The following is a 16,142-nucleotide window of genomic DNA, read 5'->3' on the forward strand; positions in this document are numbered from 1 at the left end:
CAGGGATTGCTGGGTCTTGTAGTCCAGGCTTCCTCTTCTATATGATGGGGGTCATGCTGTCAGGGATTGCTGGGTCTTATAGTCCAGGCTTCCAGGTCTATATGATGGGAGTCATGCTGCCAGGGATTGCTGGGTCTTGTAGTCCAGGCTTCCAGGTCTATATGATGGGAGTCATGCTGCCAGGGATTGCTGGGTCTTGTAGTCCAGGCTTCCTCTTCTATATGATGGGGGTCATGCTGTCAGGGATTGCTGGGTCTTGTAGTCCAGGCTTCCAGGTCTATATGATGGGGGTCATGCTGCCAGGGATGGCTGGGTGACTGGGTCTTGTAGTCCAGGCTTCCAGGTCTATATGATGGGAGTCATGCTGCCAGGGATTGCTGGGTCTTGTAGTCCAGGCTTCCAGGTCTATATGATGGGAGTCATGCTGCCAGGGATTGCTGGGTCTTGTAGTCCAGGCTTCCTCTTCTATATGATGGGGGTCATGCTGTCAGTGATTGCTGGGTCTTGTAGTCCAGGCTTCCTCTTCTATATGATGGGGGTCATGCTGCCAGGGATTGCTGGGTCTTGTAGTCCAGGGCTTCCAGGTCTTTATGATGGGAGTCATGCTGCCAGGGATTGCTGGGTCTTGTAGTCCAGGCTTCCAGGTCTATATGATGGGGGTCATGCTGCCAGGGATGGCTGGGTCTTTTAGTCCAGGATTCCAGGTCTATATGATGGGGGTCATGCTGCCAGGGATTGCTGGGTCTTGTAGTCCAGGCTTCCAGGTCTATATGATGGGAGTCATGCTGCCAGGGATGGCTGGGTCTCGTAGTCCAGGCTTCCAGGTCTATATGATGGGGGTCATGCTGCCAGGGATGGCTGGGTCTCGTAGTCCAGGCTTCCAGGTCTATATGATGGGAGTCATGCTGCCAGGGATGGCTGGGTCTTGTAGTCCAGGCTTCCAGGTCTATATGATGGGAGTCATGCTGCCAGGGATGGCTGGGTCTTGTAGTCCAGGCTTCCAGGTCTATATGATAGGGGTCATGCTGCCAGGGATGGCTGGGTCTTGTAGTCCAGGCTTCCAGGTCTATATGATGGGAGTCATGCTGCCAGGGATGGCTGGGTCTTGTAGTCCAGGCTTCCAGGTCTATATGATGGGGGTCATGCTGCCAGGGATGGCTGGGTCTTGTAGTTCCTCACCAGGTGCCCTCACACACGCTCCCTCTGTGCAGTACATTGCTCTGGCTTGGAGCTGTAGTTGCCGCTGTGTCCTGCAGGGGGCGCCGCCCGCGCTGCTCAGGGAAGAGCCGCCTGACGTCGCCGTGTCCCGCTGGCTGCTCAGCTCTTATAGCCCGGGGTGAGCGCTCGGGAGGCAGCAGCAGCAGCGCAGCCCCGCACCTGGAGACATGGCCCCCGCAGGCAGAGAGCTGGCCCTGCTCCTGGGAGCCCTGGCCCTGCTCTGCACCGCCCGGAGCACGCCCGCCAGAGCCCGACCCCGTGAGTACCCGGCAGTGTGCGAGAGAGGGGAGTGTGAGTGCGAGAGAGGAGAGTGTGAGGTGAGTGTGTGCAAGAGAGGAGTGTGAGGTGAGTGTGTGCAAGAGAGGAGTGTGAGGTGAGTGTGTGCAAGAGAGGAGTGTGAGGTGAGTGTGTGCAAGAGAGGAGTGTGAGGTGAGTGTGTGCAAGAGAGGAGTGTGAGGTGAGGGTGTGTAAGAGAGGAGTGTGAGGTGAGGGTGTGTAAGAGAGGAGTGTGAGGTGAGTGTGAGAGGTGAGTGCAAGAGAGGAGAGTGCGAGGTGAGTGCAAGAGAGGAGAGTGCGAGGTGAGTGCAAGAGAGGAGAGTGCGAGGTGAGTGCAAGAGAGGAGAGTGCGAGGTGAGTGCAAGAGAGGAGAGTGCGAGGTGAGTGCAAGAGAGGAGAGTGCGTGCAGGAGAGGTGAGTGCAAGAGAGGAGAGTGCGAGGTGAGTGCAGGAGAGGAGTGTGTGTGCAGGAGAGGAGTGTGTGTGCAGGAGAGGAGAGTGCGAGGTGAGTGCAAGAGAGGAGAGTGTGTGCAGGAGAGGAGAGTGCGAGGTGAGGGCAAGAGAGGAGAGTGTGAGGTGAGTGCAAGAGAGGAGAGTGTGTGCAGGAGAGGAGAGTGCTAGGTGAGGGCAAGAGAGGAGAGTGTGTGCAGGAGAGGAGAGTGCGAGGTGAGTGCAAGAGAGGAGAGTGTGAGGTGAGTGCAAGAGAGGAGAGTGTGTGCAGGAGAGGAGAGTGCGAGGTGAGGGCAAGAGAGGAGAGTGTGTGCAGGAGAGGAGAGTGCGAGGTGAGGGCAAGAGAGGAGAGGGTGTGCAAGAGAGGAGAGTGCGAGGTGAGTGCAAGAGAGGAGAGTGCGAGGTGAGTGCAAGAGAGGAGAGTGCAAGGTGAGTGCAAGAGAGGAGAGTGCGAGGAGAGGGTGTGCAAGAGAGGAGTGTGAGGTGAGTGTGTACAAGAGAGGAGTGTGAAGTGACTGTGCAAGAGAGGTGAGTGTGAGGTGAGTGCAAGAGCGGTGAGTGTGTGTGTGTGTGTGTGTGTGTGAGAGAGAGGTGAGTGTGCCAGGGCTGACAGTGTGAAAGATAGGGGTATGAGGTGAATTGCAGAAGATAAACCAGGGCGATGTGTCACTGAGTGTGAGCTACTGGTGTGTTGTACTCTGAGTGTGGAAGGGGCCATTACATCAGGTCAGTGAGTCCATCAGATACTGTAAGTGTCAGTGAAAAGTCAGTAAAAGTGCAAGAAAATAAGTGAGAGGAGCGAGTGTGAGGAGGAGGTCTGAGTGTGCAGGTCACTAGTCAGTGTCAGGTCTACTGAGTGTGAGATTGTAGAAGGGTAAATGAGTGTGCAAGAAATGTCTGAGGTGTCAGTAAGTGCAAGAGAAATGTATGAGTGTGTAAGAGGTAAGTCAGTGTGTTTTGTCAGTAAATCTCCAATAAATGTGAGGTGTCCTGTCTGTGTAATGTGGGGGGGGGGGGGGGGCACAAGTCACGTGACTGCTTTCGGAGCTGAATACAAATGATGCCACCATGACACCTACCAGCAGGGGCAGCAGCACCACTTGCCCTGCTTGCTGATGGTTTCCCTCATCAGTGTTTGTGCAGCATTAAGGGGTTCTATGGTCAGTGAGATCCGCTCTCTGGGGCTGGCGGGGTCCTGAGAGTAGATGGGCAGCGCCCGCTGTAGTGCTGCCCCCGCCTGGCAGGGGTCACAGAGGTTACATCTCCGCCAGTTATAAAGCGATAGCTAGCGATCTGCCATCACTTTGTGAGATGGAACAGAACTGGCGGCACTGATTCTCCGACTTGCTGATGGTTTCCACGTGACGCATTATGTCTGTTCAGTCCACTTGTCATTGATCTGTGTCTTCTCAGTGACTGGGAAGGATTTATAGAAAGGCTGCTCGTCCCTAGCTGTGACCACCGTGTCCGCCTCGGGGTGACCACAACCAGCTCCACGAGGTCGTCCAATGACACAGGGGTCCCGCAGCTCCGCGGTGCCCCCCACAAGAGACGTAACAGCGGCCATGCAGGCTGTCATACTGCTGTGCAAATACAACAGGAAGGTTGTCACCTGCAGTCCTATGTAACAGCACAGATAACACAGTGATACCTCTCTGAGTACAGATAATGTAGTAGATGTCACCTGCAGTCCTATGTAACAGCACAGATAACACAGTGATACCTCTCTGAGTACAGATAATGTAGTAGATGTCACCTGCAGTCCTATGTAACACCACAGATAACAGTGATCACTCTCAGAGTACAGATAATGTAGTAGATGTCACCTGCAGTCCTATGTAACACCACAGATAACAGTGATCACTCTCTGAGTACAGATAATGTAGTAGATGTCACCTGCAGTCCTATGTAACACCACAGATAACACAGTGATAGCTCTCTGAGTACAGATAATGTAGTAGATGTCACCTGCAGTCCTATGTAACACCACAGATAACACAGTGATAACGCTCTGAGTACAGATAATGTAGTAGATGTTACCTGCAGTCCTATGTAACACCACAGATAACACAGTGATAACTCTCTGAGTACAGATACTGTAGTAGATGTCACCTGCAGTCCTATGTAACACCACAGATAACACAGTGATAACGCTCTGAGTACAGATAATGTAGTAGATGTCACCTGCAGTCCTATGTAACACCACAGATAACACAGTGATAACGCTCTGAGTACAGATAATGTAGTAGATGTCACCTGCAGTCCTATGTAACACCACAGATAACACAGTGATAACGCTCTGAGTACAGGTAATGTAGTAGATGTCACCTGCAGTCCTATGTAACACCACAGATAACACAGTGATAACGCTCTGAGTACAGGTAATGTAGTAGATGTAACCTGCAGTCCTATGTAACACCACAGATAACACAGTGATACCTCTCTGAGTACAGATAATGTAGTAGATGGGTGTGGAGCTGTGCAATGTCAGTGCCATGTCTCCAGGGGTCATGGCTGATCACAGAGGTTATGGCACTTAGATACTGGTAGGTAGGTAGTCAGGTAGGCAGGTGGGTAGACAGGTAGGTGGGTGGGTGGGTGCATTTCTCGGTGCGGGTGGTTGTGGCGTCCCTCGGCTCAGCTGAAATCCTTGCTGGTGGCCCCAGGATGTTGTACGTTCTCTCGGCAGCGGCCTCTGCAGGTAGAACATAGTATTACATGCTGTATGGCTGACTGTAATACAGGGACAGGCTGGGTCCTCCGCAGCGAGAGGCGCCGACTCCTGGAGGAGGATCCGGAGCCCGGGGCCCCCCATGGTGGTGATCTCAGTATTGCACTCATTATTACTGGAGATGAGTGAAGCGATAATCCGGTACGGAGATCCGTCTCCGCACAGTATTAGAATGTATGGGCTCCCAAGAGCCGGAGTTAGCTCTTCGTGAAGTCGTGACTTCGTTAAATAACTCGGTTAATTGATTTTTAAAATGAAAAAACACTTTACAACTTGAAACCGATCTCGGCTTCGGTTCCGAGGGAGCAGTCGGTTACCGCCCATCATGGACGCTGTCTGGTGTCCAGCAATCAAGGGGTTAATAAAGGTGCCATCACCCCCCACAGATCACCATAAATGATCGAAGATGTAGCGGCTCGTTAACACTGTTGTAAAGATGGCGGACAGACGGTCGGAGGCGCGGACGAGATCGTCAGCGAGTAGACGACTCCATGTTGTACGCGGCGATCCATTAACGAGGAGCGACCGTTATTTAGCTGAAAGATCACGATGCGCGATCTGTCGCTTATTACATCACACGGTCCGCCTTCATATTCGCTCCGTGTAATAGGGCCGTACGCCTGAACAATGCCGCACCCATGGTGCTCGCAGAGGGTACGAAGAGATGTGGCGAATAAAGCCGGGGCCCGAGTGTGGAGTCCGCAGATCTCTACAACTACAACCCTCATCTAGAAGTAGTGATGTGTGTGAGAGATGTGAGAGAGAGAGAGAGAGATGTGTGAGAGAGATGTGTGTGTGAGAGAGAGAGACATGGTGCTCGCAGAGGGTACGAAGAGATACGGCGAAAAAAGCCGGGGCCCGAGTGTGGAGTCCGCAGAGCTCTACAACTACTACCCTCATCTAGAAGTAGTGATGTGTGAGAGAGAGACGTGTGTGAGAGAGATGTGAGAGAGATGTGAGAGAGAGACGTGTGAGAGAAAGAGACATGTGTGAGAGAGACGTGTGTGAGAGAGAGAGGTGAGAGAGAGAGGTGTGTGTGTGTGAGAGAGAGAGAGGTGTGTGTGTGTGTGAGAGAGAGAGGTGTGTGTGTGTGTGTGTGTGAGAGAGGTGAGAGCGAGGTGTGTGTGAGAGAGGTGTGTGTGTAAAAGAGGTGAGAGAGAGAGAGGCGTGTGTGAGAGAGAGAGGTGTGTGTGAGAGAGAGAGGTGTGTGTGAGAGAGAGAGGTGTGTGTGAGAGAGGTGAGAGCGAGGTGTGTGTGTGTGAGAGAGATGTAAGAGAGAGGTGTGAGAGAGAGGTGTGAGAGAGATAAGTGTGTGAGAGAGATGTGAGAGAGAGAGAGAGAGAGAGATGTGAGAGAGATTTGAGAGACAGAGATGTGTGTGAGAGAGGAGAGAGAGAGATGTGTGTGTGTGTGTGTGTGTGTGTGTGTGTGTGTGTGAGAGAGAGAGATGTGTGTGTGAGAGAGAGAGAGGTGTGTGAGAGAGAGAGGTGTGTGTGAGAGAGAGAGGTGTGTGTGTGTGAGAGAGGTGAGAGCGAGGTGTGTGTGTGTGAGAGAGATGTGAGAGAGAGGTGTGTGAGAGAGATAAGTGTGTGTGAGAGAGATGTGAGAGAGAGAGAGAGAGAGATGTGAGAGAGATTTGAGAGACAGAGATGTGTGTGAGAGAGGAGAGAGAGAGATGTGTGTGTGTGTGTGAGAGAGAGAGATGTGTGTGTGAGAGAGAGAGAGATGTGTGTGTGAGAGAGAGAGATGAGAGAGATGTGTGTGTGTGAGAGAGAGATGTGTGTGTGAGAGAGAGAGAGAGATGTGTGTGTGTGTGTGTGTGAGAGAGATGTGTGTGTGTGTGAGAGAGAGAGAGATGTGTGTGTGAGAGAGAGAGATGTGTGTGTGAGAGAGATGTAAGAGAGAGGTGTGAGAGAGAGGTGTGAGAGAGATAAGTGTGTGTGAGAGAGATATGAGAGATAGATGTGAGAGAGAGAGAGAGAGAGAGATGTGAGAGAGAGAGAGAGATGTGAGAGACAGAGATGTGTGTGAGAGAGGAGAGAGAGATGTGTGTGTGTGTGTGTGTGTGTGTGAGAGAGAGATGTGTGTGTGAGAGAGAGAGATGTGTGTGTGAGAGAGAGAGATGTGTGTGTGAGAGAGAGAGATGTGTGTGTGAGAGAGAGAGAGATGTGTGTGTGAGAGAGAGAGATGAGAGAGATGTGTGTGTGTGAGAGAGAGAGATTTGTGTGTGAGAGAGAGAGAGATGTGTGTGTGTGTGAGAGAGAGAGATGTGTGTGTGAGAGAGAGAGATGTGTGTGTGAGAGAGAGAGGTGTACGAGAGAGAGATGTGTGTGTGTGAGAGAGAGGTGTAAGAGAGAGAGAGATGAGAGAGAGACTTGTGTGTGAGAGAGAGAGATGTGGATGTGTGTGAGAGAGAGAGGTGTAAGAGAGATATGTGTGTGTGAGAGAGAGAGAGAGACGTGTGTGTGAGAGAGAGATTAGATAGATATGAGACAGACGGGGTTAGCACTGGTGCTTTGCTGCACCGGGGTCCCTGGTCTTCACCTGCTGATGACCCGTCCTCCGGTTCTGACCGGTGATGGACCACCTCCCGGGACTCCACCGATTGGCTGTTGGAAGAGGTCGCGACGCGGCGATGAGTGCTGCAGCCTCTTCTAGGCCAGTGACGCCACATTCGTCGGTCATGTGACCTGGGCGCCGCTCCGTCCCCTTCCAGTGAATGGGGCTGAGCTGCAGTACCAAGCACAACCACTATCCAATGTACGGCGCTGTGAGGAGGCCGCAGCGCTCACCACAGCTGATCGGTGGGGGTGCCGGGAGTCGGACCCCGCCGGTCTCATGTTGGTGACCTGTCCTGAAATTATATGAAAATCCCAGAGAGCCCTCCGATACCTGTGCAGTGCAGACCTGCCTCTTCTCAGAGCTGATGGTTTGCTACTCGTGTATCCAGGCGAGGTAATCACATCAGCAGCACAAAACTTTCTCCTGGCCTGAGAGTTTGTTACAATGTATCAGTGTAGATAAAGTGTGTGGATTGTCTAGACTGGATACACTGTAACGCACCCTCAGCTGTCAAGATTGGCAACTAGAGTCCGCATGTGATAAGAATGCTGCCCTTTATTGAGATCTTGAAACCTGCAAGGAATTGCGCAAAGCCTGTTAGAATCATACAGAACATTTCATTATCCAGTGATCTATTTACATGGGACTGATCGCAGTACCGCCTGCTGTGCACTGTGGTCAGTGCCCGGGACGGGGCGAGGAGCGGCGCCCTGGGGGGCTGGGGCGTCACTGCCATGTAGATCTCATACTAACCTGGCATCGCCATCACTGGCTGCTTCCCAAGAGATTTCACAGCTGGTATCCCAGGTTCTGGAGGAGGCGCCACTTATCTCCTCCTGTGCCGCTGATCCGGTAAACATTGGGAGGAAGGTGATTTATTTAAAGGGCCAGTGTCCTTTTAAATAAAGCTTAACCACTGTATTTATAAAAAATATATATATATATCTGCAACTTTCCAATTGATTCTGTGTTTACGCATATCACTGTTATCAAGCTGCTTGCTGTCAGTGAGTGGAACCATTGTTAACACCGAGTGAGAGTGCAGGTCCATGGAGGAAACCCTCATGCACACAGCCGTTGTACGGCTGTTCCGTGCATTGGTCCACAGGTTCTCATTACCTGCAGTCACCACTAGGGGGAGCTCACTGATAATAACACAGTCAGCAGGGGGCTCCCTCTAGTGGTGGCTGCAGGCAGAATTTTATCTTGTATTTTTAGGCCCATGCAGGGGATTTGGAGCTTTGTCTGCCGTGGCCCTGTCCTGTGGGAGTCACGTACACCTGCACTGATACATTGTAACAATGTGTTTAGGTCATAGTGCATTGTATAGGATGCAATTGTAACAGGTTCTCAGCTGTGAGAAGAATTAGATTTATACAAGTTTTTATTCTATGGATGTGAATAAGAATGGTCCCATTCAAAGACAGCAATCAGAGAAGAATTAGTACCTTACAAAAGGTGCAGAAATGTATTTACATGACCCGACTCAGGGGCGTAGAAAAGCCTGGGCCCTACTGCACATTTTTGAAGGCCCCCCTTTAATGCCCCCTTACAGTAATGCTGGTCTGTTAGTTCCACCACGCAGTAGTTATGCCCCCTTACAGTAGTACTGGCCTCTTAGTGCCCCCCCCTCTCAGTAGTTTTGTCCCCTTAGGCCCCTTTCACACGGGCGAGTTTTCCACGCGGGTGTGATGCGTGAGGTGAACGCATTGCACCCGCACTGAATCCGGACCCATTCACTTCTATGGGGCTGTGCACACGAGCGGTGATTTTCATGCGTTACTTATGCGTTGCGTGAAAATGGCAGCATGTTCTGTATTGTGCATTTATCATAGAAGTGAATGGGGTTGCGTGAAAATCGCAAGCAAGTGCGGATACGGTGCAATTTTCACGCACGGTTGCTAGGAGACGATCGGGATGGAGACCTGATCATTATTATTTTCCCTTATAACATGGTTATAAGGGAAAATAATAGCATTCTGAATACAGACTGCATAGTACAATAGCGCTGGAGGGGTTAAAAAATAAAAATGTAACTCACCTTAGTCCACTTGTTCGCGCAGCCGGCATCTCTTCTGTCTTGTTCTTTGAGGAATAGGACCTTTGATGACGTCACTACGCTCACCACATGGTCCGTCACATGATCCATCACCATGGTAAAAGATCATGTGATGGACCATGTGATGAGCGTAGTGATGTCATCAAAGGTCCTATTCCTCGCAGAACAAGACAGAAGAGAAGCCGGCTGTGCGAATAAGTGGATTAAGGTGAGTTAATTTTTTTTTTTTTTTTTTTAACCCTTCCAGCGCTATTGTACTATGCAGTCTGTATTCAGAATGCTATTATTTTCCCTTATAACCATGTTATAAGGGAAAATTATACAATCTACACAACCTTGAACCCAAACCTGAAGTTCGGGTCTGGGTACCACATTCAGTTTTTTATCACACGCATGCAAAACGTATTGCACCCGCGCACGCGCATTCGGACCTTATCAGAACACGCTCGTGTGAAAGAGGCCATAGGCCCTTTTCACACGGGCGAGTATTCCGCGCGGATGCGATGTGTGAGTTGAACGCATTGCACCCGCACTGAATCCCGACCCATTCATTTCTATGGGGCTGTTCACATGAGCGGTGATTTTCACGCATCACTTATGCGTTGCGTGAAAATCGCAGCATGCTCTATTTTGTGCGTTTTTCACGTAACGCAGGCCTCATAGAAATGAATGGGGTTGCATGAAAATCGCAAGCAAGTGCGGATGCGGTGCGATTTTCACGCACGGTTGCTAGGAGACGATCTGGATAAAGCCCTGATCATTATTAGGGATCGACCGATTATCGGTTTTACCGATATTATCGGCCGATATTCAGGATTTTGATCGCTATCGGTATCTGCATCTATTTTGACGATATTCCGATAGCGTATGGGGAAGTGCAGTTCCCCCCCCAACCCCAGTATTAGACATTGGTGGCGCAGTGCACCCCCCCTCCCCCAAGCCCCCCCAGTATTAAGCATTGGTGGCACAGTGCGCCCCCCACCCCAGTATTAAAAACATTGGTGATGCAGTGCGCCCCCCCCCCCCACAGGATCCCCTCTCCCCTGCTCCTCCGATCGGAGCCCCAGCAGTGTAATGCTGGGGCTCCGATCGGTTACCATGGCAGCCAGGACTCTATTGAAGCCCTGGCTGCCATGATAAGCTCCATGCTGCTGTGTGTACGGAGCCCAGGACAGCAGGGACAGTGTGAGCTCCTATTCACCCTGATAGATCTCTATCAGGGTGAATAGGACAAGGGTTCTAGTCCCTAAGGGGGCTAAAAGTTAGTAAAATAAAAAAAAACACCAAAATATTAAATATAAATGAAAAAGAAAGATTTACAACAAAAAAAACTACACATTAACAATAAACATTAATTTTCAGCAGATTTGTGTAGGATTTTTTATTTTTTTTCCAAAAATGAAAATTCCCAGAATATCGGTATAAATTATCGGCTATCGGCCTGAAAGTTCACAAATTATCGGTATCGGCCCTAAAAAATCAATATCGGTCGATCCCTAATCATTATTATTTTTTCCTTATAACATGGTTATAAGCGAAAATAATAGCATTCTGAATACAGAATGCATAGTAAAATAGCGCTGGAGGGGTTAAAAAAATAAATAAAAAATTTAACTCTCCTTAATCCACTTGATCGCGCAGCCGGCATCTCTTCTGTCTTCATCTTAGCTGTGTGCAGTAACAGGACCTGTGGTGACGTCACTCCGGTCATCACATGATCTATCACATGATCTTTACCATGGTGATGGATCATGTGATGACCGGAGTGACGTCACCACAGGTCCTGTTCCTGCACACAGCTAAGATGAAGACAGAAGAGATGCCGGCTGCGCAATCAAGTGGATTAAGGTGAGTTAAATTATTTTTTTAACCCCTCCAGCGCTATTGTACTATGCATTCTGTATTCAGAATGCTATTATTTTCCCTTATAACCATGTTATAAGGGAAAATAATACAATCTACAGAACACCGATCCCAAGCCCGAACTTCTGTGAAGAAGTTCAGGTTTGGGTACCAAACATGCGCGATTTTTCTCACGCGCGTGCAAAACGCATTACAATGTTTTGCAATCGCGCATAGTCCCACAATGCACTCGCACATTTTCCCGCAACACCCGTGTGAAAGAGGCCTAAGGGAAAATATTAGCATTCTGAAATACAGAATGCATAGTACAATAGCGCTGGAGGGGTTAAAAAAATAATTTAACTCACCTTAATCCACTTGATCGCGAAGCCGGCATCTCCTTCTGTCTTCTTTCTTTGCTGTGTGCAGGAACAGGACCTGTGGTGACGTCACTCCGGTCATCACATGATCCATCACCATGGTAAAAGATCATGTGATAGATCATGTGATGACCGGAGTGACGTCACCACAGGTCCTGTTCCTGCACACAGCAAAGAAAGAAGACAGAAGGAGATGCCGGCTTCGCGATCAAGTGGATTAAGGAGAGTTACATTTTTTATTTTTATTTTTAACCCCTCCAGCGCTATTGTACTATGCTTCTGTTTTCAGAATGCTATTATCTTCCCTTATAACCATGTTATAAGGGAAAATAATAATGATCGGGTCTCCATCCCGATCGTCTCCTAGCAACCGTGCGTGAAAATCGCACCGCATCCGCACTTGCTTGCGGATGCTTGCGATTTTCACGCAACCCCATTAATTTCTATGGGGCCTGCGTTACGTGAAAAACGCACAAAGAGGAGCATGCTGCGATTTCAACGCAACGCATAAGTGATGCGTGAAAATCACTGCTCATGTGCACAGCCCCATAGAAATTAATGGGTCCGGATTCAGTGCGGGTGCAATGCGTTCAACTCACGTATCGCATCCACGCGGAATACTCGCCCGTGTGAAAGGGGCCTTAGTGTTTCCTATACAGTAATGCTGCCCCTGGAGAATGATCCTCTGCCTCTGCTCTCTACTACTCCACCCAGCAGGCGTAATGACATCACTGCACCAATTATCACACTGCAGCACAGAATATGACCACAACTGCACTAAACATTTACTACAGCGTCATTATCCTGTACCCCGAGGGTCAGTGTCATTATCCTGTACCCCGAGTGTCGGTGTGACATTATCCTGTACCCCGAGTGTCGGTGTGACATTATCCTGTACCCCGAGTGTCGGTGTGACATTATCCTGTACCCCGAGTGTCGGTGTGACATTATCCTGTACCCCGAGTGTCGGTGTGACATTATCCTGTACCCCGAGTGTCGGTGTGACATTATCCTGTACCCCGAGTGTCGGTGTGACATTATCCTGTACCCCGAGTGTCGGTGTGACATTATCCTGTACCCCGAGTGTCGGTGTGACATTATCCTGTACCCCGAGTGTCGGTGTGACATTATCCTGTACCCCGAGTGTCGGTGTGACATTATCCTGTACCCCGAGTGTCGGTGTGACATTATCCTGTACCCCGAGTGTCGGTGTGACATTATCCTGTACCCCGAGTGTCGGTGTGACATTATCCTGTACCCCGAGTGTCAGCGTCCTTGTCCTGTACCCCGAGTGTCAGCGTCCTTGTCCTGTACCCCGAGTGTCAGCGTCCTTGTCCTGTACCCCGAGTGTCAGCGTCCTTGTCCTGTACCCCGAGTGTCAGCGTCCTTGTCCTGTACCCCGAGTGTCAGCGTCCTTGTCCTGTACCCCGAGTGTCAGCGTCCTTGTCCTGTACCCCGAGTGTCAGCGTCCTTGTCCTGTACCCCGAGTGTCAGCGTCCTTGTCCTGTACCCCGAGTGTCAGCGTCAATATCCTGTGCGTTGTGTCAGTAAATATACCCATCACAGACTACAGGCCGCTATAATTTGTCCCTGTTTGCTGTTGATGGATCCTGCGAGATAATGATTAGATTTCTTTCTATGATTCCGTTAGTTACATTGTATCAGTTATTACACAAGCCTCTGATACAATATTACGAGTTCCCAGTAAGGTGCAGATGCCGGGTGAGATGTGTGGCTCAGCCAGCAGGGGGCTCTCTTACACACCGTTTCTATAGTGTTATTACAGCCGTGTCACCTGTTATAGTCTATGCAATCTGTATTATACCCCGGGCTGATTCAGTGTGTGGATCTGATGGCTCTGTCTGCACTTACTGTACCTCCTCAGGGTGATTAGAAGCTGCCGTACCCTTCAGTAGTGTATCTCATATATGTTATATGGCCAGAAGTATGTGCACCCCCTTCCTATTAGTGTGTCCATTCAGTGACCCGATGCCGTATTCACCGGAGATGAGGAGAACTGTAAAATGCTGAGGTGCAGAAGCAGCAGGAGTTCAGCTGTGAAGTGGTGGCCACACGAGGGCACAGAACAGGAGACGGGATTGAAACGCGTGGGGAGTGATTATCCTTGAGTGCAACGTTTTGTACTGGGACCGATTGTCAGGACTTTACTGGGTTGGGAATCGCTATGGCCAAATAGTCACAAAACTGAGATCATTGTACTCAATGCCAAGTGGGAGCAGGAGAGGGGTAAAGCCACCGCCTCTGGACTAGGGAGCAGAGGGATAGGTCACACTGGATCACCTAAGGGATCTGCCCAGACGTGTGGAGACGACTGCAGAGCCTTGTGAAGGAGGACTAATGGTCAGGGCTGGTATCGGTGTCAGCGATGGGAAGGTCCTACCACAATGGCATCTGGAGGACGACCTTGGGGTTCCTTTATGTTTCCTTGACATTTTCAAGATCTTTGCTTGCTGAAGAAAGATTTACATTTATTTAGTCTTGAGAAGAGACGTCTAAGGGGAGACAAGATTAACCTGTACAAGTATATAAATGGGCCATAGAAAAAAAATACGGTGAAAAACTGTTCCATGTAAAATGCCCTCAAAAGACAAGGGGGGGGGGCGGCGGCGGCGGCGCTGCCTCCGACTGGAGAGGAGAAAGTTCAGTCTCCAGAAGCGTCAAAACTTCTTTACTGTAAGAACTGTGATAAATAGGAACAGACGTCCTCAGGACGTGGTCACAGCAGGAACAGGGGACGGGTATAAAAGGGTTACGACGAATTCTTAAAAGTAAATGACATCAATGCTTATAAAAATGTGTAGAGATCTGAGTCTCACTTCCTTCTAGGATTCGTGTCCCCACCGATCCCTTGGTTGGACGTTTGTCTTTTTTCAACCATATTAACTATGTGACTGTCAGTAAAGGAGAGTGGTCCGGTTTCCATTCAGAGGCAGTAAACCTGTAGGTAGCCAGTCCTGTTCTCGGCTGGACTCCAGACTGATACATTGTAGCAAACTGCAGCTCACAGAGCATTGTCTAGAATGTAAACAAGAGGGTTTTCTTTCACTGATAACAAGCAGAGATATTGAAACATACATTTTATGAGAACGCTGTAGAATTGACCCATGATAGAGTGGTTACACAACAGTCACAATGAGAGGGCACTGTAATCCGGTCACTCAATCCGGCGTACATGGCGGCTTTCAGCCGGACAAAAAGTGCCAGACAAAACAGCCGGATTCCCATTACAGTTACTAAGGATCCGGCGGATACTGTAAACTCCGGCAGTCTGTTCCTCCGATAGAGTGCTCACACAACAGTCCCCTGATAGAGTGCTCACACAACAGTCCCCTGATAGAGTGCTCATACAACAGTCCCCCGATAGAGTGCTCACACAACAGTCCCCTGATAGAGTGCTCACACAACAGTCCCCCGATAGAGTGCTCACACAACAGTCCCCCGATAGAGTGCTCACACAACAGTCCCCCGATAGAGTGCTCACACAACAGTCCCCCGATAGAGTGCTCACACAACAGTCCCCTGATAGAGTGCTCACACAACAGTCCCCTGATAGAGTGCTCACACAACAGTCCACTGATAGAGTGCTCACACAACAGTCCACTGATAGAGTGCTCACACAACAGTCCCCCGATAGAGTGCTCACACAACAGTCCCCAGATATAGTGCTCACACAACAGTCCCCAGATATAGTGCTCACACAACAGTCCCCCGATAGAGTGCTCACACAACAGTCCCCCGATAGAGTGCTCACACAACAGTCCCCCGATAGAGTGCTCACACAACAGTCCCCCGATAGAGTGCTCACACAATAGTACAATAGTCTCCAGATAGGAGTCACACAGTGGTACCGTTATAGAGTGCTCACATAATAAAACCCCTTGATAGTGTGCTCACTCCGTAAACCCTCCAATCGGTCCTCACACAAGAGTCTCTCAATAGAGTGCCCACACAGCGGTCTCGTCAGACAGTGCTAATACTGTTTGGCTTTTTGGTTGCCGGTAGTTGATTTATAGCCCCAGTCCCTAGTTTCCAGCAGTTTATCCTTTCCCTGGTATCTAATGGTATATATTTTTTATAGCCCCAGTTTACAGTGGTTTATAGCCCCACTCCCTGGTGTCCAGTGGTTTACAGCCCCACTCCCTGGTGTCCAGTGGTTTACAGCCCCACTCCCTGGTGTCCAGTGGTTTACAGCCCCACTCCCTGGTGTCCAGAGGTTTACAGCCCCACTCCCTGGTGTCCAGAGGTTTACAGCCCCACTCCCTGGTGTCCAGTGGTTTACAGCCCCACTCCCTGGTGTCCAGTGGTTTACAGCCCCACTCCCTGGTGTCCAGAGGTTTATAGCCCCACTCCCTGGTGTCCAGAGGTTTACAGCCCCACTCCCTGGTGTCCAGAGGTTTACAGCCCCACTCCCTGGTGTCCAGAGGTTTACAGCCCCACTCCCTGGTGTCCAGAGGTTTACAGCCCCACTCCCTGGTGTCCAGAGGTTTACAGCCCCACTCCCTGGTGTCCAGTGGTTTACAGCCCCACTCCCTGGTGTCCAGAGGTTTACAGCCCCACTCCCTGGTGTCCAGAGGTTTACAGCCCCACTCCCTGGTGTCCAGAGG

At 50.2% G+C, this 16,142-nt stretch overlaps 1 protein-coding gene across 1 annotated transcript in view; it reads left to right on the forward strand.

Annotated features, from left to right (window-relative positions):
- The first annotated feature begins 1,341 nt into the window (after window positions 1-1,341).
- The window catches only part of CHRDL2 (chordin like 2), a 57,831-nt gene continuing 43,030 nt past the window's right edge, over window positions 1,342-16,142 (forward strand). Inside the window, exon 1 of the mRNA XM_044287622.1 lies at window positions 1,342-1,476. Within this exon, the coding sequence (XP_044143557.1) occupies window positions 1,386-1,476 (91 nt within the window). The 5' untranslated portion in view covers window positions 1,342-1,385. The remainder of the gene's footprint in view (window positions 1,477-16,142) is intronic.

The sequence above is a fragment of the Bufo gargarizans genome, chromosome 3 (genome assembly GCF_014858855.1).
Source record: "Bufo gargarizans isolate SCDJY-AF-19 chromosome 3, ASM1485885v1, whole genome shotgun sequence".
Taxonomy (NCBI): Eukaryota; Metazoa; Chordata; class Amphibia; order Anura; family Bufonidae; genus Bufo; species Bufo gargarizans.